The sequence below is a fragment of the Pelobates fuscus genome, chromosome 1, assembly GCF_036172605.1.
Source record: "Pelobates fuscus isolate aPelFus1 chromosome 1, aPelFus1.pri, whole genome shotgun sequence".
Taxonomy (NCBI): Eukaryota; Metazoa; Chordata; class Amphibia; order Anura; family Pelobatidae; genus Pelobates; species Pelobates fuscus.
The window spans coordinates 170,378,972-170,400,379 of record NC_086317.1 but is presented as its reverse complement, the minus strand read 5'-3'; the positions used below and the strand labels follow the sequence as shown (position 1 = coordinate 170,400,379).

Sequence of the window (21,408 nt, the reverse complement as noted above, 5' to 3'; positions counted from 1 at the left end):
AAATAATAAATAAATAAATAAAAATCCAAATCTTTGGTGATCCCCAGGAGCACCATCAAATCTATCATAAGCAAATGGAAAGAACATGGTACAACAGCAAACCTGCCAAGAGACAGCCGCCCACCAAAACTCACGGACTGGGCAAGGAGGGCATTAATCAGAGAGGCAGCACAGAGACCTAAAAGCAGAGACTGGAGTATCTGTACATAGGACGACAAAAAGCCGTACGCTCCATAGAGTTGGGATTTATGGCCGAGTGGCCAGAAGAAAGCCATTACTTTCAGCAAAAAACTAAATGGCACATTTTGAGTTTGCGAAAAGGCATGTGGGAGACTCCCAAAATGTATGGAGGAAGGTGCTCTGGTCTGATGAGACTAAAATTTAACTTTTCGGCCATCAAAGAAAATGCTATGTCTGGCGCAAACACAGCACATCACCCAAAGAACACCATCCCCACAGTGAAAGATGGTGGTGGCAGCATTATGCTGTGGGGATGTTTTTCAGCAGTCGGGACTGGGAAACTGGTGAGAGTTGAGGGAAAGATGGATGGTGCTAAATACAGGGATATTCTTGAGAAAAACCTGTACCACTCTGTGCGTGATTTGGGGCTCGGACGGAGGTTCACCTTCCAGCAGGACAATGACCCCAAACACACTGCTAAAGCAACACTTGAGTGGTTTAAGGGGAAACATGTAAATGTGTTGGAAAGGCCTAGTCAAAGCCCAGACCTCAATCCAATAGAAAATCTGTGGTCAGACTTAAAGATTGCTGTCCACAAGCGCAAACCATCCAACTTGAAGGAGCTGGAGCAGTTTTGCAAGGAGGAATGGGCAAAATCCCAGTGGTAAGATGTGGCAAGGAATGTGGCATAGAGACTTATCCAAAGTGACTTGGAGCTGTGATTGCTGCAAAAGGTGGCTCTACAAAGTATTAACTTTAGGGGGGTGAATAGTTATGTACATTGACTTTTTCTGTTATTTTGTCCTATTTGTTGTTTGCTTCACAATAAAAAAAAATCTTCAAAGTTCTGGGCATGTTCTGTAAATTAAATTAATGCAAATCCTCAAACAATCCATGTTAATTCCATGTTGTAAGGCAACAAAACACGAAAAATGCCAAGGGGGTGTGAATACTTTTGCAAGGCACTGAATCTGCTTCGAACAACTTAATGATATAAAGACAAGACGCTATTTTAGAGTTAATTTTTTTTGTTCTTTTTTTAAAAAAATACTATAAGCCCTGAAACAACTTTAGCCTAATGAAGCAGTTTTGGTATATAGATCAAGCCCCTGCAGTCTCACTAGTCCATTAGCTTATGCAACCCTAGCCACACCTCTCTTGGCTCTGATTTACAGCTAACTTGAAAAAATTGTTTCATTTTTAAACAGCTCTTACATGACTGTTTGTTTTACTTTAGAAGTTATCATCTCCTAAACCAGGGATAGGCAGCCTTCGGCTCTCCAGATGTTGTGGACTACATCCCCCATAATGCTTTTACACACATAATGCTGGCAAAGAATCATGGGAGGTGTAGTCCAAAACATCTGCAGAGCCGAAGGTTGCCTATGCCTGACCTAAACACACAGGAGACTATTGCAGGCTGCTAACAGAGCAGGAGATAAGACATTCTAAAATCAACCACAATGCAGTATGGGAACCTAAAGATGTTGTCTCTTTTTTCAGGAAATGTGTGGAGATGTGGCTATGGTTGCATTAACTCATAATTGAGCAGTGAGAGACCTCAGGGGCATGATCTGTACACCAAAACCACTTCATTAAGCTACAGCTGCTTAGTGCTTATAGTGTCCATTTAATTGTGCAGAACGCTAATGTGTTTTTGGAGTGTGGAGTGGTTCGCTAATGTACTTGAGAAACTTTGAGCAAAGACCTTGTCCCTTTTCCTAGACCGATTAAAACATGGCCTTCTCTGAGAAACAGTGATGTTTTTTTATATTTGCTGAAAACCTGCTTCTTGTGGCTTCCCTCTTCAAGACATTTTTACATAATTCCCAGTATTCTGTGTGGCAGAAATGCCTTTACTATTGACTACATGGATGTGCTTTTAAATAAGTAGTGCACAGCGGCAGGAATTGTGTGCCATTCTGTGTATTAATGTACTTCTCCCCATGTCACATCCCAGTGGCAGAAAGTGGGTTTCAATCCGCAGTGAGAGATGCTGTAACTCGTTTGCATGATCTTGCACTCACTGCCTGGATCCTTACCTGCGTGTACAAAGGCCTAATTGTACTGGCGTAGAGTGGTGAAAAAAAATTAATTTCTCTTAATTCTCCTGTCACAGATCTCCAGGATCAATGCAGAGTCCCCCATCACCATCTGGATTCCAGCCACATTCCATCGCCGGGAACATGAACCAGCATGCCACCTCTAATCTCTACCAGTCTGATACTAACCTGCCAATCATTCTCAACACACAAAGCTTGCAGCCTCACGAGCCAAGGGGAATGAAGCCAAGAAGTTGCGACCGCTACAGTGACTCTGAGGACTCTGGGAAGAGTGATGGGGAATTAGTGGTGATCACAGACTGAAGGAGCCTTCTTAAAGTGGCACAAACTTTAATTTCTTTAATATTTTGAGGCAAGAGCATCTCACGACGAACCCCACAGGAGCACTGATTAGAAGAGTCTTTTCATTGGCTCTTTCAATTAACCATTCCTATGATGACAATCCTGGTCGAAGTACACTGTAGCCCGCGCTGTAGTAAATTCATAAAACAAATTCGTAATCTTAGAGGTTATGAAACTCTTAATATTATGAAAAGTAACATTAGAAGAGGTTTTATACTCTTTAAAAAAACAGGGCTATTTGGAAGTATGAGATCAAGAGCTAACACTCTTTTGGCTGGATTCTATTATAAGACATTGTAATCTGAATAGTAATTTTCCCACAAATGTCTAAGGGAGATCTACTATTCTGTTACCAGAGTTCAACTTTTTTCTGTTGCAATATAATATAATCCAGCCCTACTTGTCTAATGAAGAATGGGGTGATATAATGCTGATGTTCATAATCTCTATAAAAATAAGTCTATACTTTTCTTGCCTACTAGGTGTACACGACAGCGGAGAGATCATCTATGCTCTCTGTCTCTTGTCTAACAACTGTTTTGGGAGGTGTACAATCATTTCTTTACACCCCCCAAAGTGCCTTACTGGATGAACCGAAGGAGTATGATTTATCGCTCATGTGCAGATCTCATTATACACAATAATTACATAAAATATATGTATATTTTTATATTTCTGTAAATATAGTTCATAGAGATGTCTTTTTATTTTCTGTTTTTGGTTTTGTTTAATGAAGAGTAACTTAAACTGGAACTATCTCCCCCTATTTCCCCAACTTATTACTGTGCAGGAAAAAAAAATAATAAACCTCCTCTGTGACAACTGCCTCTTATTTGTAGCTCAAACAAACATGATGGGATGCATTCACAAAATCAATGCAAGGATATATGTTATATGATTAAATATTCTTTAAATACAAAGATTTTTTCTGTAATTTTTTTTTTAAGTGATTTGAAAGTGGGGGGGGGGAGTGGCGGAGAATTGTTTACTGTCAAATGATGGTAAGGGTGCAAAAGAAGCAACAGATGAAGAAAAACAGGTTTAATAAACTGCATTGTACAAAACACCTAAAACAAGGTGCAAAACTGTGACATTTGGCTAAATTTTGGTGTGTGTGTATATATAATTAATATATATATATTCGTCTGTTCACTGAGGACTGATTACTGTTACTAGATTGCATATGGAAGCGACATTCAAATCGGTTTGCATGGCTGAGTTGCTGCACACATAGGTTTATGATCATCCTATATAGTCAGCAGTCCGGTAAAATGTACTATTGGACAGTGTAATTCTCTGGCGTAACCGATAACAGACAATTCTCTTTAGGAATGACAATAGAACTCTGCCTACTATTATATTTTAACAGTCTGAATTGAAATCTTTAGCTCGGTTGGTACTACTGTTCCTGTAATGTGTTGCTAGTAACATCTAAAAGTAAATATCAAGCAATCTGAAGTGCTCCCAAAATCAGGACAAGTAAATGAGATGTGCTTTAAAGTATATATATTTATATAGCTATACTAGTTCTTCTAGTTGTGTAAAAGTTATCATAGGTAAAACTGTGAAAGCATGGTCAAGCAAGCCTATAGCTAAAGCATATGCGCCATTAAAATTCTATGTCACAATGGGATTTGTATGTGGAAATACTGATCTTGTTTATTGAAAAAGTATTTGAGTCCTGTGGGGAAACTGTAGTAGTTAAAATTTATTTCTACTGATACCCCAGTAGGTGGCACTCTGTTACCAAAATATTTAATATAAAAAACAAGGCTGCGAACAGCAATCCATGTAAACCAGATTCTTCCTCCCTAATGGAGAACTAAAAAAAACACCAGTATTACTCAACCAATTCAATTTTTAATTCAACATTTAATGGATAAACCATCTTATGTATTGAGATCAATCATAGTAGAAATTTCCAGTAACAAGAGAAATATATAAAGCACTAATAGTCTGTTCTATTCCAGGAGAGACCTGATTGTTATTTCCCCTCTCCCTGCACTGTCGAGCTTCCAACCTGTACTTCTATTCTTTGGAGTCTCACTACTGCAAGGTCCTAAGGGCCTTTTAATATTGGCAGTGAACTCCCTGTTGGAACACCAGAGGCTATACTGTGTATATGAAGTTGTGGTGGTGGGTGGTTAACAATTGCAAACCAGGTAGCGAGAAACCATTCTCTATATTACAAACCCAGTGAGTGAGAGAAGAGGGAGCAGTGAGCCTCTAACCTTGCATCGTCTAGTGCAGGATTCCCCAAACTCCGGCCCTCCAGATGTTGCTGAACTACAACTCCCATGATTCTGTGAATGAAAAGATAGGCTGAGAATCATTGGAGTTGTAGTTCAGCAACATCTGGAGGGCCGGAGTTTGGGGAAGCCTGGTCTAGTGGCTCATTGCTAACTAAGCCCTATGGCCCGTACAGGCCTGTGTTCTGTAAGCTGCTTCTGTAATGTAAAAAATTAATTACATCCTACAATACCCAGTGGGCCAGCTGGCTCACCCATCCAAACATAGACCAAATTAAGGTGAAAATGCCATATTCGCACCATGGTGAGCAGGGGCGGTTAGACCCAGAACTGGAGGACCACACCTGTAGCCTACATCAAGCAGTGGTTATAGTCTCTTTTAAAGTGTTACTCCAACCTATTTTAACCCCATAAAATAGAAAGAAAAGCTGTGCCACCACTGTTCATCCATCAATGGCATGCTATGTGTACGTATACCTTTCATGCACAAAATTGATATTGGCAGAACTCTTGTTCCTGGCTGCTAGTAAAGACACAGGGGAGTTACACCACCACGGCAAAGTGCTTCATTTCTGTATGTGAAATACTGCACATACAAACTTCAAAAACCTGAAGTAATCAAGATGCTTGTAGTAACCCTTTAATGTTCACTGGTATGAGAGAAAAGGAGGGACCGTATTATTTGGCTTCACTTAATAGTGGATCGTGGGGATGCTTTTTTTAAAAAAAATGTAAAGGCCTTAAATAATTTATTTATTGAAACCTTTACCTACTTATTGAAAAAACTTGATTCTCCAAGATGTTTTTTTTGGGGGGGGATAGGGTAATTTGTGAACTACCTCCAACCTGACCTGAAAAAAAAAAAAAACATTAAAAAAATTAAAAATCTACATTTCTAATTTTATTCTGACCTTGGTGAATTACAAAGGCATACTGGTCTTCAATCCATTAATGCAAGTATGTGAAATTAGGTGTTTTCCTTAATTTGTAGGTTAAGATTTTCATAATGGGTTCTTTGATAGGAAGAAATATGATATGAAGAGGGAGAGATGACGTGTAAAGTTATGCACCAAACTGTGAATTGTTAGAAATGAAAAGTCAATATTAGCTAAACTGAAAATACTGACCTGGAAAGTTTGGGTTTTTTTCTCTCTCTAGACCGAAACTTAGGAGGAAGACTGGTTTTATTTATATATATGTGCCAGGGGCCATCCATGCTAGCATTGACAAGTAACTGTGAAGGCCTGGCTAGTACCACATGATTTAAAAAGTTAAGCCCCAGGTGGCATCTATGATCATATTACCCACAGTACAATGCGTACCTAGCAGTCTAGTTGGTGTTTCATGAGGACAAGGACTTCATCTAAGGTTTGGCTCTCCATATGAAATTTTGACTTCCCAATCTTATATGGCTCACAAGTAATCAGGTGCAGGTTGAGATAACGGCTACTTACATTGGCACACACTTCTAGCTAATACGCTGGAGAGATGCTTACATGAAATTAGTAGTAGACACGTAATAAAGATTTTCTGTATTGCTTTCACATGAGTGAGAGCACTGAGTAATTACCAACAACTAGATCCTGTCTGTGTCTTTATAGCATTAAGTTGTTACAGGGCAAGGGTAAAAAAAAAATAGTACGCACCTTGAAAAATGACATGCCATCTTTTTCCCATGTAAGAAACATATAGTGTTCTATAAAAAAAATTGTGGCATTACTGAACAAAGTTCAACACACCATGGCACCGCTGAATATACCTCCAAGTTTTTCTACGACAGCGGAACTGAGATCTGTAAAAACACCAGGCAGTTACCTCTGTCCCCAGGCGTCTGTAGCCACACTGACAGAAGCTGGCAGTGTGGCCACAGACACCAAGGGGACAAAGGTAAAATGTCAAATCTTTGAAATAGTTTTACTACTTACTCTAAGAGGGCACTAGAGTAAGAGGGCTGTAGTGGTTATGGCACTTCTGCCACCATAACCACTATAGAGAGCTGTAGTGGTTGAATACATCTAATTCCACACATTAAGGAAAATGATTAGTTTAAACAGGTTGCTTAGAAGCAGTTTATGAAATGTAAATACTCCATGTTCTAACAATTCACTAATTTCTACAGACAAACATCAAATATTATTAAAATCACTACCGTCTGCCACACAAAGAAAATCACACAGTGCTTTCTTTAATCAGTGATTCCCTACACACACACACAACGCACAACACACTTGCGCTGTTACACAGACAGTGCTTTGGTTACATCAATATATGTACGTACACAATCTGTTTATTTTTTTAATTGATTTTTAACAATACAATTTTAAAGTTGTAATTACAGAGTTTTTTTTTTTTATTATCAACATTTAATAGTTTAGTTCTCCAGCAGCAGATGATAATTTAGAATGCAGTCTAGTGTTTTAGGGAAATTTTCACAATTCACATCTAGGGCCATACTGATCAAGTCGTTACATACAGCCACTTTTGTTTGAGATATAAAATACATTGCAATGTGTAACAATAATGTATTTTCTGGTTTATCAAAACTTTGTTTTTATTGCTACGCAATAGAATGAGGCATTAGACTGTGGTATTACATTTCAAGTATTAGTGCATAGAATATAGGCACCATTTTAGATTTTCAAACATAACCATCAGACTTTGTGCTGCATAGACCTTCCTCCATTTTGTGCCACCCAGTAATTATTAATAGTCAGTAGTAAACTAGAAGTAGGACATGATATGAAGATCAACAGGGATAAAAAAAAAAATACATTGTGTTATTCCAAAATCTAGCTCTGGAATGGATGAGGGTTAAAGAAACACTATAATCACCAAAAAAACTTTAGCTTAATGAAGCAGTTTTAGTGTATAGCTCATTCACCTGCAGTCTCACTGCTCAATTATTTGCCATTTAGGAGTTAAATAACTTTTGTTTCTCTTTATGCAGTTCTAACCACACCTCTCTCGACTGTGACTGACACAGCCTGCACGAAAACCAAATAGTTTCATTTTCAATGAAAGGTTTTATCTCCTGCACTGAACTTTAATTACATACAGGAGGATCAGGCAGGGTCTAGTAAGCTATTAACAGAGTAGGAGATACATGTTAAATTAAACATAATTTGCAATAAAGGAAGTGTAAACATTAGATGACTATTTTCAGGAAGTGTTTAGGAAGGCTCTGTCAGTCACAGGTAGGGAGGTGTGACTAGGGCTGCATAAACAAAGTGATTTAACTTGTAAATGGCAGAGAATTGAGCAATGAGACTGCAGGGGCATGATCTATACACTCGAAAATTAAGCTAAAGTTGTTTTCGTGACTATAGCGTCCCTTTAATATTGAGTGTTCAATGCAACTGAAATTGATACATTGCATGGAAAGCCATATTATCAACAAACATGGTATTGAGATGCTTCAGCAGATATGAACTGCCCCTTAGTGTCCAGAAGTCATGTTTATGAGTGCAGATTATCTCTGTCGAGCTTATTCTTGCAGTTTGCCCATGATCTGGCCAGACAAGACCCTCTTCAGTTCATGGCCTGTGGTGGAATCACTTCTGCTTTTGTTTCAAAATATTGATTAAACCGTAATACTGCATACCTGAGACAGACAGACAAACATATTGATATTGTACAGATCATTGTTTTGTTAAAAACTATATAAGAAAATTACCTTTTAAAGAACCTGCTGTTATTGCGCTACAAGTGCCTTTTCCTAGCAGGGAGAAGCTCCACCAATCATGAGCCTCTTATTCTGGTCCATAGGGACTAATCATATCCTATAAACTGTGGTTTATGATATAAGTAGTTTATCCCTCAGCAGGAGTTCCAATCTTCACTCTGTAACTGCTTTAAATAGTGATGTAGGTGATAATGCACTAGTCAGGTAGGCTACAGCTCAGTTCTCTCTCAGAGAAAGAGAGAAATCAGTAAAAAGGTATTTGTGTCATACACACACATACACCATTTGCAAACTTGGTAAAAAATTAACACTGACACTGTAAACAGAGGCGTAACTAGAAACCATGGGGCCCCGGTGCGAGAATTGCCCCCCCCCCCATACATCTACCTCCCACCCCATATGTTCCCGCCCCCCCACACATGCAGACAAACAGATAAGCATGCAGGCACAAACACACATACCTGAAGAGACACATACATACAGACATACACACATAAATACACACACATGCACTAACAGACACACACTCACAGACAACAATACACTCACAAACACACACATTCATATGTTTTAAATTAAAAAATATCCACCCAGCCTCCCTAGCTGGAGAACTGGCTTGGATCTGGGGTCCATTGGGGCTTTAGTGTGGCGGCCGGCTGTGTTCCCAGCAGAGACGGCAAGGGAGCTGTGTTCTCCCTGCTGTGATCCCTCGTGACGTCTCCTGATGCTGGGAGCCGGACTTCCGGCATCAGCAAACGGCGTGCGAGGGAGCATAGCAGGGAGAACACAGCTCCCTCGCCGTCTCTGCTGGGAACACAGCAGCCTGCCAGGAGGACCATTAGGTGGCCAGCAGGCTACCTCTTTGGCCCCCTCATGACAGGGGAAACACAGGGGGTGGCCGGTCTGGCAGGAATGGCTCTCTTAGTGAGCACTTCCTGACAGACCGCTCGGCCACGCTACATACAGGTAGGAGCACAGCTCTCCCCTCCTGACAGACGCCCGTGGACCTGGGCTGGTGCGTCTGTGCACCGGCCCAGAAGGTATCCAGGTGGCCCACGGTCGCAGGGGTCGTGGCTGTGGCTGGGCCCCTGAAGTAAGGGGCCCGGTCGCAGCTGCAACCCCTGCAACCGTGGTAGGTACGCCACTGACTGTAAATTTGACTGATAGCTCTAAACGACTAGCTTATACCTGCAGCAATTTTTCACTGAAGTTATAAACCACTCTCAAAGTAAAGTGCATGGTACTCTCTGCAAATTGTTATATTGCTTGGACTTAGAATACATTTCGATCACATGACACAGTGCTGACCTTTTCCCAGAGCATTACATTGAAATAAATGCTTATAATGCCTGGGCCACCTGCTCCCAGTATATATCATAGTAGAATATATATTATAATCGAAAATGGTATAAACAAGGTATTGTGCTATAGGTAAGTTTATCAAAATCACCATGTTTACGGGGACACCTAATTTTGTCATATTTATGAAAATGCACAAAATGTGCCCTGCAGCATGTTTAATGCACATTCTAAAGGATTGTTAATTTCCTAATCACTTAACATTGATGTTTTTATGATGGCCAGAGTGTTCCTTTAAGTAGAAAGTGGCCATTTAGCTTTTTGCTATAATAATAAAGTTGTACAGGATGCAGGGGCGTATTAGCCGCGAGGCAAACAAGGCATTTGCCTTGGGCGCATTTTCCAGGGGGCGGCAAAAAAAGCCGCCCCCCAAATGCCCAAGGCAAAGGTCTTGTTAGCCTTGCGGCTAACAGACATGCTGGGCTGCTTCTGGGCGGTCGGGCGGCGCTGCTGGGCGGGCGGCGAGGGAGCACTCCCCCTGAGCTGTCTGCTCAGCTCCCTCGCGCGCCGCAGAGTGAGGCTGGGAGCCGGAATATGACGTCATATTCCGGCTCCGCCTCCCAGCCTCACTGTGCGGCGCGCGAGGGAGCTGAGCAGACAGCTCAGGGGGAGTGCTCCCTCGCCGCCCGCCCAGCAGCGCCGCCCGACCGCCCAGCAGCCACTGGACCACCAGGGAGAAAGATGACCCCCCCCCCCAGCATTCCCAAAGGTAAGGAGGCTGGGGGGGTTAAAGTAAAAAAAAAAAAAGGTGTTAATGTGAGTGAGTGTGTGTGTGTCTGTGAGTGTGTGTGTGTGTGTGTCTGTGAGTGAGTGTGTGTGTGTCTGTTAGTGAGTGTGTGTGTGTCTGTTAGTGAGTGTGTGTGTGTCTGTTAGTGAGTGTGTGTGTGTGTGTCTGTTAGTGAGTGTGTGTGTGTGTCTGTTAGTGAGTGTGTGTGTGTGTCTGTTAGTGAGTGTGTGTGTGTCTGTTAGTGAGTGTGTGTCTGTTAGTGAGTGTGTGTCTGTTAGTGAGTGTGGGTGTCTGTGAGTGAGTGTGGGTGTCTGTGAGTGAGTGTGTGTTTTGCCTGTGAGTGAGTGTGTGTTTTGCCTGTGAGTGTGTGTGTGTTTTGCCTGTGAGTGTGTGTGTGTTTTGCCTGTGAGTGTGTGTGTGTTTTGCCTGTGAGTGTGTGTGTATTTAGAATGCGGGGCGGGGTAAAGGTTGGATGGGGGTGGCGCGCGGGGGGGGGGGGGCGCCTGAGTTTTGTGCTGCCTAGGGCAGCACAAAACCAGGATACACCACTGACAGGATGTCTGACGCCACTTCCACCATTGATCTCAGTGTTCCGGGTGTGGAAGCACGGCTGTGAGTAATGGCTCTTATTGTGTTGTATTATAAATATGTTGCATTGTGAGTGCTTAGTGGCTTGATAAAGACTTGTTTTTAGGGTTGAAACATTGCCTTTTTGTTTCCAATAAAGTGTTCCCAGACCTTTTTCTTCCCCAGGAGAAACAGCAAAGCCTGTGGACTTATAGCAAATACAGGAACTTCAGATGGGAGTGTAATTTTATTATTTTTAAATTAATTGTTTTTGAATATTTGAATCCATCATATAAAGAGAATGCGTTAAAATATGAATGGATCAGCCTACACTATCTACAAAATCCAAGATCCCACTATTTTGTTTTGAACTCCTCTAGAGCCATGGTAAACATGGCTGAAGGAACTTACCGTCCAAAGTTAAAATCGATGTCAGAAAATCTGTGTTGAATTAGAGCCCAGAGACCCCAGAAAAAGTGAGATGCCTATATAAAAACAGCACATTGTTATTCAAACAAACCATATATAGAAATAATATATATATATATAACACTCACAGTTTAACACATGCTGTAATATAAGTCAAATTAAAAAAGATATAGTAGTGATGTGGTCATACCAACTATGAATTCAAATATGTTTGCCTACAGCATGTAATTTGTTACATTAGCTATTGAACTTGAAAAAGAGGACATTGCATAATAACAGCCCATATTGCACCACTAAAAATAAATAAATACATTTACAGGCTTAATCAGACTTTGAAAAAGAGCATTTTGCTCCCACCATAACAATGTCAAGCAACCATGCCTCACCCCACAATTCCAATATGTATACCTGAAATTGAAAGATACGCAACAAAAACTGATTTTTTTTTTGCCTTGGTACTACAGCGGAACATACAGACAGACATTGATGAAGACTCACTTGGTCTTCTCTTAAATGATGCTTTGTTGAATTCATTTCAACAGACACAATTCAAGACATTATGTGCATAAAAGTGAAACTGTGTTGATGGTTCATTCCTGTATTGGACTTTCCTCCTATAGACGTATACATACGCAGTTAAGCTGTTTGCCTTGCATGTCCATATGTGCTTTAAAAATACCATGCTGTGTTGTAAAACAATGTAAAAAAACTAAACACTAAATGGAATTTGTACTTTGAGCAATGTTTGCAGGAGTACTATACCCAACAACTGTAATGTGTTTTTAAATCACAGAAGAATATTAGGGTCAATGATCCTTCCTGTGCACAGTTCTGTAAACTCTGGGGCAGGACATTCTGAACTTTTTCCATGAAAGGATTCTATCCTGACTGTGCAGCAACATCTGAAACCATTTCTTGCAATTGTCGCTTACAGTTGTGCTCCAATGTTTGCATAACCTGGCAGAAATTGTGAAATGTTGGCAATGATTTTGAAAATATGACTGATCATGCAAAAAAAAAAAAAATTCTTAATAAAAGATAGTGATCATATGAAGCCATTTATTATCATGTAGTTGTTTGGGTCCTTTTTAAATCATAATGATAACAGAAATCACCCAAATGGCCTTGATCAATTGCCTAGTGGGCTAAACAAAAAGACCTGGGCAACAAAATGGATGGGGGTTCCCTTTTCATAGACCTGGTTAGCTGTCCTTTTCCATTTATTTACATTCAGATGGATCTGTTTATTTTTTTATTACTTGGCAGTTGATTGCTGTTTGAAACATACAATTGTTGGGAATTCCAAGTGAACTTCAAATTTGCAGAAATGGTAGCATAGCTGAATGGGAGCAAATTTCCAACTCAGCTATTTTAACCTTAAATTTAAAATTCAATTTAATTCCAGACAAATCTCACTTTAGTTAATGTCCCTGAGAATGTATATGATGAGCATTTTGCCAACCTGCTACTACTATCAACTTTGATGACTTGGGCATTACTGTCCTTATGTACGCATTGTATTTTGACTTGAATAGTATAATGAAATTACATTTACAAAAAAATAAAGTACAGCAACAAACAACCAAGGTTATGCACTAAACCTAAATCTGAATTGTAAAATTTAGGCTTAAATAGCCAATCGGTGTAGAGCAGAGTTGGAGATCATTTCTAGAGCGGCTATGTTTGTCTATATTTTGAGATTTGGATTTGATTTGTTTATAACTAGAGTTTAGTGAAAAACCCTAATGGTGATCAGTGTAGAGGCAGACAGAAGAAGAAAGGCCACAGACTCACCAGAACAAACTGATTGACCTGTGCATATAGGTCTTCCACCTCCTGTTCTTGTAGATCACCCTCTTCATTTTTCATCCTCCTATAAGCTTCAAGATACTGTCGAAGCCAGTGCAGTTGTGCTTGTCTGCCAGGGAATAACCGATAATCTGGTTCACTCACTCCTATGAACATAGACATAAACTGTAAACACATGCCCCTGCAGCACCGCTTGCTGAGGATGGGAATGTAGAGAAGTATTGGGCTTCAGAATACACCTACACCAAAGCTTAGTACTAGATATAGACAGGAAGGGTGCGCCAAATACAAGATATATATGGTGTAATAGGACATATACAATTTAGATACGCTATATTACAACATTTACAGTGTTATTCACTATAGACGAGATTTGATGGAAATTCCATGTGAATTCAAATCGAATTTTAAAATTTATGCTGAAATAGCCAAATTAAAAAAAAGAAATAAATTATTCTGTTTTCAGTTTGACTAATTTGGCTTTAAGATTTAAATTAACTTTGAATTCCCAACAATAACCCTGTCAGTGTAAAATACAAGCACACTTGGCAAATCAGGTGGCAAATCATTTATTGTTAATGCATTTTTAAAAATGATTCTAAAGGGGAATTTATTATAGCAGAATAAGGTTTAACTTGCACAGATCCCTGGGTTATATATATATATATATATATATATATATATATATATATATATATATATATATATATATATATATACAGTATCTGTCTTTTACTCCAACTAGTAAAAACAAACCAACTACTAACAGGGTTATTTACTAAAATGAGAATTGTTAGAAATTCTGAATTAATCTAAAATTTAAGGTAAAAATAGCTGAATTGAAAAAGAACAAAAAACAAACAAAACAAAAAACAACAAACGCCAGGACGGATTTGCTTCCAATTTAGTTATTTTGGTTCAAATTTTGAAAATCACTTTGAATTCCCAACAATTCTCACTTTAGTAAGATTAAGTAAATAATCCTGAAAATACTAAATCACTGTAATATAAGGTAACTCGACCACCTGGGTCTACCCAAATATTCTTCCTCCAGCTAAATAAATCAGTGTACATATAGATACTTTTACACTGCCAGGGTTTCTAGGAACCAGTCACAAAACTGATTCACCAATATTAATCCCTTCAGATACATCAGCTTTTGAAACATTCAAAATAACAAGGGTTTTGAGTAACCTGATTGTAACAAAGCAAAAATTATAATATAGTTCCAGCTGAGCAAAAGCTCAGCTGAGCCCTGTTCAGACCAATATTCCTGTCCCTGCCACCTGTTCAGTCCCATGTCCTATCCTTGCCCCCTGTTCAGTCCCTGATCAGTCCCATATTCCTATACCTGCTCCCTGTTCAGTCCCTATTCCCATCTCTGCCCCCTGTTCGGTCCCATATTTCTATCCCTGCTCCCTGTTCAGTCCCTATTCCTATCCCTGCCCTCTGCTTAGTCCCATAGTCCTATACCTGCTCCCTGTTCGGTCCCATATTCATATCCCTGCCCCCTATTCAGTCCCATATTCCTATCCCTGCCCCCTGCTCATGCCCTATCCTTGTCCTTTGTTCAGTCCCATATTCCTATCTCTGACCCCTGATGAGTCCCATATTCCTATCCCTGCTCCCTGTTCGGTCCCATATTCCTATCCCTGTTCAGTCTCATATTCCTATCCCTGTTCAGTTCCATATTCCTATCCCTGCCCTCTGCTTAGTCCCATATACCTATACCTGCTCCCTGTTCAGTCCCATATTCATATCCCTGCCCTCTGTTCGGTCCCATATTCCTATCCCTGTTCAGTCCCATATTCCAATCCCTACCCCCTGTTCGGTCCCATATTCCTATCCCTGTTCAGTCCCATATACCTATACCTGCTCCCTGTTCGGTCCCATATTCCTATCCCTGCCCCCTGTTCGGTCCCATATTCTTATCCCTGTTCGTCCCATATTCCTATCCCTGCCCCCTGTTTGGCCCCATATTCCTATCCCTTCCCCCTGTTCGGTCCCATATTCCTATCCCTGCCCTCTGCTTAGTCCCATATTCCTATACCTGCTCCCTGTTCAGTCCCATATTCCTATCCCTGCCCCTTGTTCGGTCCCATATTCCTATCCCTGCTCCCTGTTCGGTCCCATATTCCTATCCCTGTTCAGTCCCATATTCCTATCCATGCCCCCTGTTCGGTCCCATATTCCTATCCCTGCCCTCTGCTTAGTCCCATATTCCTATACCTGCTCCCTGTTCAGTCCCATATTCCTATCCCTGCCCCCTGTTCAGTCCCATATTCCTATCCCTGCCCCCTGTTCGGTCCCATATTCCTATCCCTGTTCAGTCCCATATTCCTATCCCTGCCCTCTGCTTAGTCCCATATTCTCTTTACCTGCTTCCTGTTCAGTCCCATATTCCTATCCCTGTTCTTGTTCAGTCCCATATTCCTATCCCTGCCCATGTTCGGTCCCATATTTCTATCCCTGCCCCTGTTCGGTCCCATATTCCTATCCCTGCCCCCTGTTTGGTCCCATATTCATATCCCTTCCCCCTGTTCGGTCCCATATTCCTATCCCTGCCCCCTGTTCAGTCCCATATTCCTATCCCTGCCCTCTGCTTAGTCCCATATTCCTATACCTGCTCCCTGTTCAGTCCCATATTCCTATCCCTGCCCCCTGTTCGGTCCCATATTCCTATCCCTGCCCCCTGTTCGGTCCCATATTCCTATCCCTGTTCAGTCCCATATTCCTATCCCTGCCCTCTGCTTAGTCCCATATTCTCTTTACCTGCTTCCTGTTCAGTCCCATATTCCTATCCCTGTTCTTGTTCGGTCCCATATTCCTATCCCTGCCCATGTTCGGTCCCATATTTCTATCCCTGCCCCTGTTTGATCCCATATTCCGATCCTTGTCCCCTGTTCAGTCCCATATTCCTATCCCTGCCAACTGTTTGGCCCCATATTCCTATCCCTGCCCCCTGTTTGGCCCCATATTCCTATCCCTTCCCCCTGTTCGGTCCCATATTCCTATCCCTGCCCTCTGCTTAGTCCCATATTCCTATACCTGCTCCCTGTTCAGTCCCATATTCCTATCCCTGCCCCTTGTTCGGTCCCATATTCCTATCCCTGCTCCCTGTTCGGTCCCATATTCCTATCCCTGTTCAGTCCCATATTCCTATCCATGCCCCCTGTTCGGTCCCATATTCCTATCCCTGCCCTCTGCTTAGTCCCATATTCCTATACCTGCTCCCTGTTCAGTCCCATATTCCTATCCCTGCCCCCTGTTCAGTCCCATATTCCTATCCCTGCCCCCTGTTCGGTCCCATATTCCTATCCCTGTTCAGTCCCATATTCCTATCCCTGCCCTCTGCTTAGTCCCATATTCTCTTTACCTGCTTCCTGTTCAGTCCCATATTCCTATCCCTGTTCTTGTTCAGTCCCATATTCCTATCCCTGCCCATGTTCGGTCCCATATTTCTATCCCTGCCCCTGTTCGGTCCCATATTCCTATCCCTGCCCCCTGTTTGGTCCCATATTCATATCCCTTCCCCCTGTTCGGTCCCATATTCCTATCCCTGCCCCCTGTTCAGTCCCATATTCCTATCCCTGCCCTCTGCTTAGTCCCATATTCCTATACCTGCTCCCTGTTCAGTCCCATATTCCTATCCCTGCCCCCTGTTCGGTCCCATATTCCTATCCCTGCCCCCTGTTCGGTCCCATATTCCTATCCCTGTTCAGTCCCATATTCCTATCCCTGCCCTCTGCTTAGTCCCATATTCTCTTTACCTGCTTCCTGTTCAGTCCCATATTCCTATCCCTGTTCTTGTTCGGTCCCATATTCCTATCCCTGCCCATGTTCGGTCCCATATTTCTATCCCTGCCCCTGTTTGATCCCATATTCCGATCCTTGTCCCCTGTTCAGTCCCATATTCCTATCCCTGCCAACTGTTAGTCCCATATTCCTATCCCTGCCCTCTGCTTAGTCCCATATTCCTATACCTGCTCCCTGTTCAGTCTCATATTCCTATCCCTGCCCCCTGTTCGGTCCCATATTCCTATCCCTGCTCCCTGTTCGGTCCCATATTCCGATCCCTGGTCAGTCCCATATTCCTATCCCTGCCCCCTGTTCGGTCCCATATTCCTATTCCTGCCCACTGCTGAGTCCCATATTCCTATCCCTGCCCCTGTTCGGTCCATATTCATATCCCTGTACCCTGTTCGGTCCCATATTCCGATCCCTGGTCAGTCCCATATTCCTATCCCAGCCCCCTGCTCGGTCCCATATTCCTATCCCTGCCCCCTGTTCGGTCCCATATTCCTATCCCTGCCCCTGTTCGGTCCATATTCATATCCCTGTACCCTGTTCGGTCCCATATTCCTATCCCTGCCCCCTGTTCAGTCCTATGTTCCTATCCCTGTCCTCTGCTTAGTCCCATATTCCTATACATGCTCCCTCTTCAGTCCCATATTCCTATCCCTGCACCCTGTTCGGTCCCATATTCCTATCCCTGCCCGCTGTTCGGTCCCTTATTCCTATCCCTGCCCCCTGTTCGGTCCCATATTCCTATCCCTGCCCCCTGTTCGGTCCCATATTCCTATCCCTGTTCAGTCCCATATTCCTATCCCTGCCCTCTGCTTAGTCCCATATTCTCTTTACCTGCTTCCTGTTCAGTCCCATATTCCTATCCCTGTTCTTGTTCGGTCCCATATTCCTATCCCTGCCCATGTTCGGTCCCATATTTCTATCCCTGCCCCTGTTTGATCCCATATTCCGATCCTTGTCCCCTGTTCAGTCCCATATTCCTATCCCTGCCAACTGTTAGTCCCATATTCCTATCCCTGCCCTCTGCTTAGTCCCATATTCCTATACCTGCTCCCTGTTCAGTCTCATATTCCTATCCCTGCCCCCTGTTCGGTCCCATATTCCTATCCCTGCTCCCTGTTCGGTCCCATATTCCGATCCCTGGTCAGTCCCATATTCCTATCCCTGCCCCCTGTTCGGTCCCATATTCCTATTCCTGCCCACTGCTGAGTCCCATATTCCTATCCCTGCCCCTGTTCGGTCCATATTCATATCCCTGTACCCTGTTCGGTCCCATATTCCGATCCCTGGTCAGTCCCATATTCCTATCCCAGCCCCCTGCTCGGTCCCATATTCCTATCCCTGCCCCCTGCTCGGTCCCATATTCCTATCCCTGCCCCTGTTCGGTCCATATTCATATCCCTGTACCCTGTTCGGTCCCATATTCCTATCCCTGCCCCCTGTTCAGTCCTATGTTCCTATCCCTGTCCTCTGCTTAGTCCCATATTCCTATACATGCTCCCTCTTCAGTCCCATATTCCTATCCCTGCACCCTGTTCGGTCCCATATTCCTATCCCTGCCCCCTGTTCGGTCCCTTATTCCTATCCCTGCCCCCTGTTCGGTCCCATATTCCTATCCCTGCCCCTTGTTAGGTCCCATATTCCTATCCCTGCCCCTGTTCGGTCCCATATTCCTATCCCTGCCCTCTGCTTAGTCCCATATTCCTATGCCTGCCCCTTGTTCGGTCCCATATTCCTATCCCTGCCCCTTGTTAGGTCCCATATTCCTATCCCTGCCCCTTGTTAGGTCCCATATTCCTATCCCTGCCCCTGTTCGGACCCATATTCCTATCCCTGCCCTCTGCTTAGTCCCATATTCCTATCCCTGCTCCCTGTTCGGTCCCATATTCCTATCCCTGCCCCTTGTTCGGTCCCATATTCCTATCCTTGCCCCTTGTTCGGTCCCATATTCCTATCCCTGCACCCTGTTCAGTCCCATATTCCTATCCCTGCTCCCTGTTCAGTCCTATGTTCCTATCCCTGTCCTCTGCTTAGTCCCATATTCCTATCCCTGCACCCTGTTCAGTCCCATATTCCTATCCCTGCCCCCTGTTCGGTCCCATATTCCTATCCCTGCCCCCTGTTCGGTCCCATATTCCTATCCCTGACCCTGTTCGGTCCCATATTCCTATCCCTGCCCTCTGCTTAGTCCCATATTCCTATGCCTGCCCCTTGTTCGGTCCCATATTCCTGTCCCTGCCCCTTGTTAGCTCCCATATTCCTATCCCTGCCCCTGTTCGGACCCATATTCCTATCCCTGCCCTCTGCTTAGTCCCATATTCCTATCCCTGCTCCCTGTTCGGTCCCATATTCCTATCCCTGCCCCTTGTTCGGTCCCATATTCCTATCCTTGCCCCTTGTTCGGTCCCATATTCCTATCCCTGCACCCTGTTCAGTCCTATATTCCTATCCCTGCTCCCTGTTCAGTCCTATATTCCTATCCCTGCACCCTGTTCAGTCCTATATTCCTATCCCTGCCCTCTGCTTAGTCCCATATTCCTATGCCTGCCCCTTGTTCGGTCCCATATTCCTGTCCCTGCCCCTTGTTAGCTCCCATATTCCTATCCCTGCCCCTGTTCGGACCCATATTCCTATCCCTGCCCTCTGCTTAGTCCCATATTCCTATCCCTGCTCCCTGTTCGGTCCCATATTCCTATCCCTGCCCCTTGTTCGGTCCCATATTCCTATCCTTGCCCCTTGTTCGGTCCCATATTCCTATCCCTGCACCCTGTTCAGTCCTATATTCCTATCCCTGCTCCCTGTTCAGTCCTATATTCCTATCCCTGCACCCTGTTCAGTCCTATATTCCTATCCCTGCTCCCTGTTCAGTCCCATGTTCCTATCCCTGCCCTCTGCTTAGTCCCATATTCCTATCCCTGCCCCTTGCTCAGGTCCTATCCTTGTTCTGTTTCGAGTAGCCAACGGAGGAAGCAAATCAGAGATTTGCATGACGTCATGACGCAGCGCACGTCCCGCGCATTCTTGCCGCAGGTGTTGGTGTAATAAGCTGAACCTGCCTGAGCGGAAGCTGGCAATCTATCATATCGGCCGGAGACAAACCCGGAGCAATGTAATGTATATAGTGTGAGATATAAGGGGAGGGTATCACACTGTATATGGGTTATTATAGGTTATGTAATAGAGGATTGGTGTATATTCAGAGGGTGCATATAGTAATGTATATGACAGGTAGTGGGAGCATTGAGATATTAGAGGTATGTACATGGTGAGAATATTACATTGTCTGTGAGTTATTAGTGAATAAACCCAGTTTGTTTACCTGCTGGCACTTGTCTTTTTACCTTTCCCACATTGTCCCATTCAGAGGTGTCTGGATATTCTTGGTTACAGTTGTGTTGGTTTGCGGACAATGAGTTCTCTAAAGAGAGAATTGTTTGGAATTCAAAGTGAATCAAATTCGTCAGAGTAGCTGAACTGGATGTATAGCTGACTTTCTAGTCTGGGCTTTTTTTGTCTTAAATGTAATATTCTCTTTGAATTCCTTGCAATTCTTACTGTAGCGAATTAACCCTGTGTGACACCTCTGGGTAAACCATGACAATTGTCACTCTCATAAGCACTGGGTAGTACAATTATTGAAGAGAAAACATTAAAGGGACACTATAGTCACCCTGGTTTTAACCCTTCAGATGTAAACATAGCAGTTTCAGAGAAACTGCTATGTTTACATTGCAGGGTTAATCCAACCTCTAGTGGCTCTCTTCCTGACAGCCGTTAGAAGCGCTTCTGCGACGCTGGATGAGAAAATCATATCCAGCGTGCAGAACGTCCATAGGAAAGCATTGAGAAATGCTTTCCTATGGACTGTTTGACTTGGGAGCTGACGGCGGGGAGGAGAGGTCACCAGCGCCGAGGGAGCCCGGCGCTGGATTAAGGTAAATAACTGGGGGGCGGGGCCAGGACCTGAAACGGAGCGGACGCCATTCTCGCGGGCTCCCACCTTGTAACCCAAAATCCGCCAAAATCTTGGAACCTGCCGGCCATCCGAACCAGAGCATGTCGGAACAGAGTCCAGGCCCACATACCGAACCGGCAGATGCCTTTCCGGTACACTCCGAAGTCGGGGAGTGCAAAACGCAGGCCTAAGGCCTACCACGCGCCAAGCCTGCACGGCCTCGAGCAGCTACTCAGCGG

At 43.3% G+C, this 21,408-nt stretch overlaps 2 protein-coding genes across 6 annotated transcripts in view; one reads left to right on the top strand and one right to left on the bottom strand.

Moving 5' to 3' along the window:
• SOX13 (SRY-box transcription factor 13) overlaps positions 1 to 3,471 on the top strand; it is a 64,615-nt gene extending 61,144 nt beyond the window's left edge. For all 5 annotated transcript variants that reach the window (XM_063452504.1, XM_063452495.1, XM_063452485.1 and 2 more), the window contains one exon: positions 2,300 to 3,471. In XM_063452504.1, coding sequence (XP_063308574.1) covers positions 2,300 to 2,546 — 247 coding nt within the window. In that variant the 3' untranslated portion in view covers positions 2,547 to 3,471. The remainder of the gene's footprint in view (positions 1 to 2,299) is intronic.
• Positions 3,472 to 7,174: 3,703 nt separating this feature from the next.
• Positions 7,175 to 21,408, bottom strand: part of ETNK2 (ethanolamine kinase 2) — a 65,886-nt gene continuing 51,652 nt past the window's right edge. The window contains exons 6-8 of the mRNA XM_063452472.1: positions 13,393 to 13,553; positions 11,581 to 11,654; positions 7,175 to 8,435 (exon numbers count right to left, since the gene is read on the bottom strand). Of these exons, the coding sequence (XP_063308542.1) occupies positions 8,363 to 8,435; positions 11,581 to 11,654; positions 13,393 to 13,553 (308 nt within the window). The 3' untranslated portion in view covers positions 7,175 to 8,362. The remainder of the gene's footprint in view (positions 8,436 to 11,580; positions 11,655 to 13,392; positions 13,554 to 21,408) is intronic.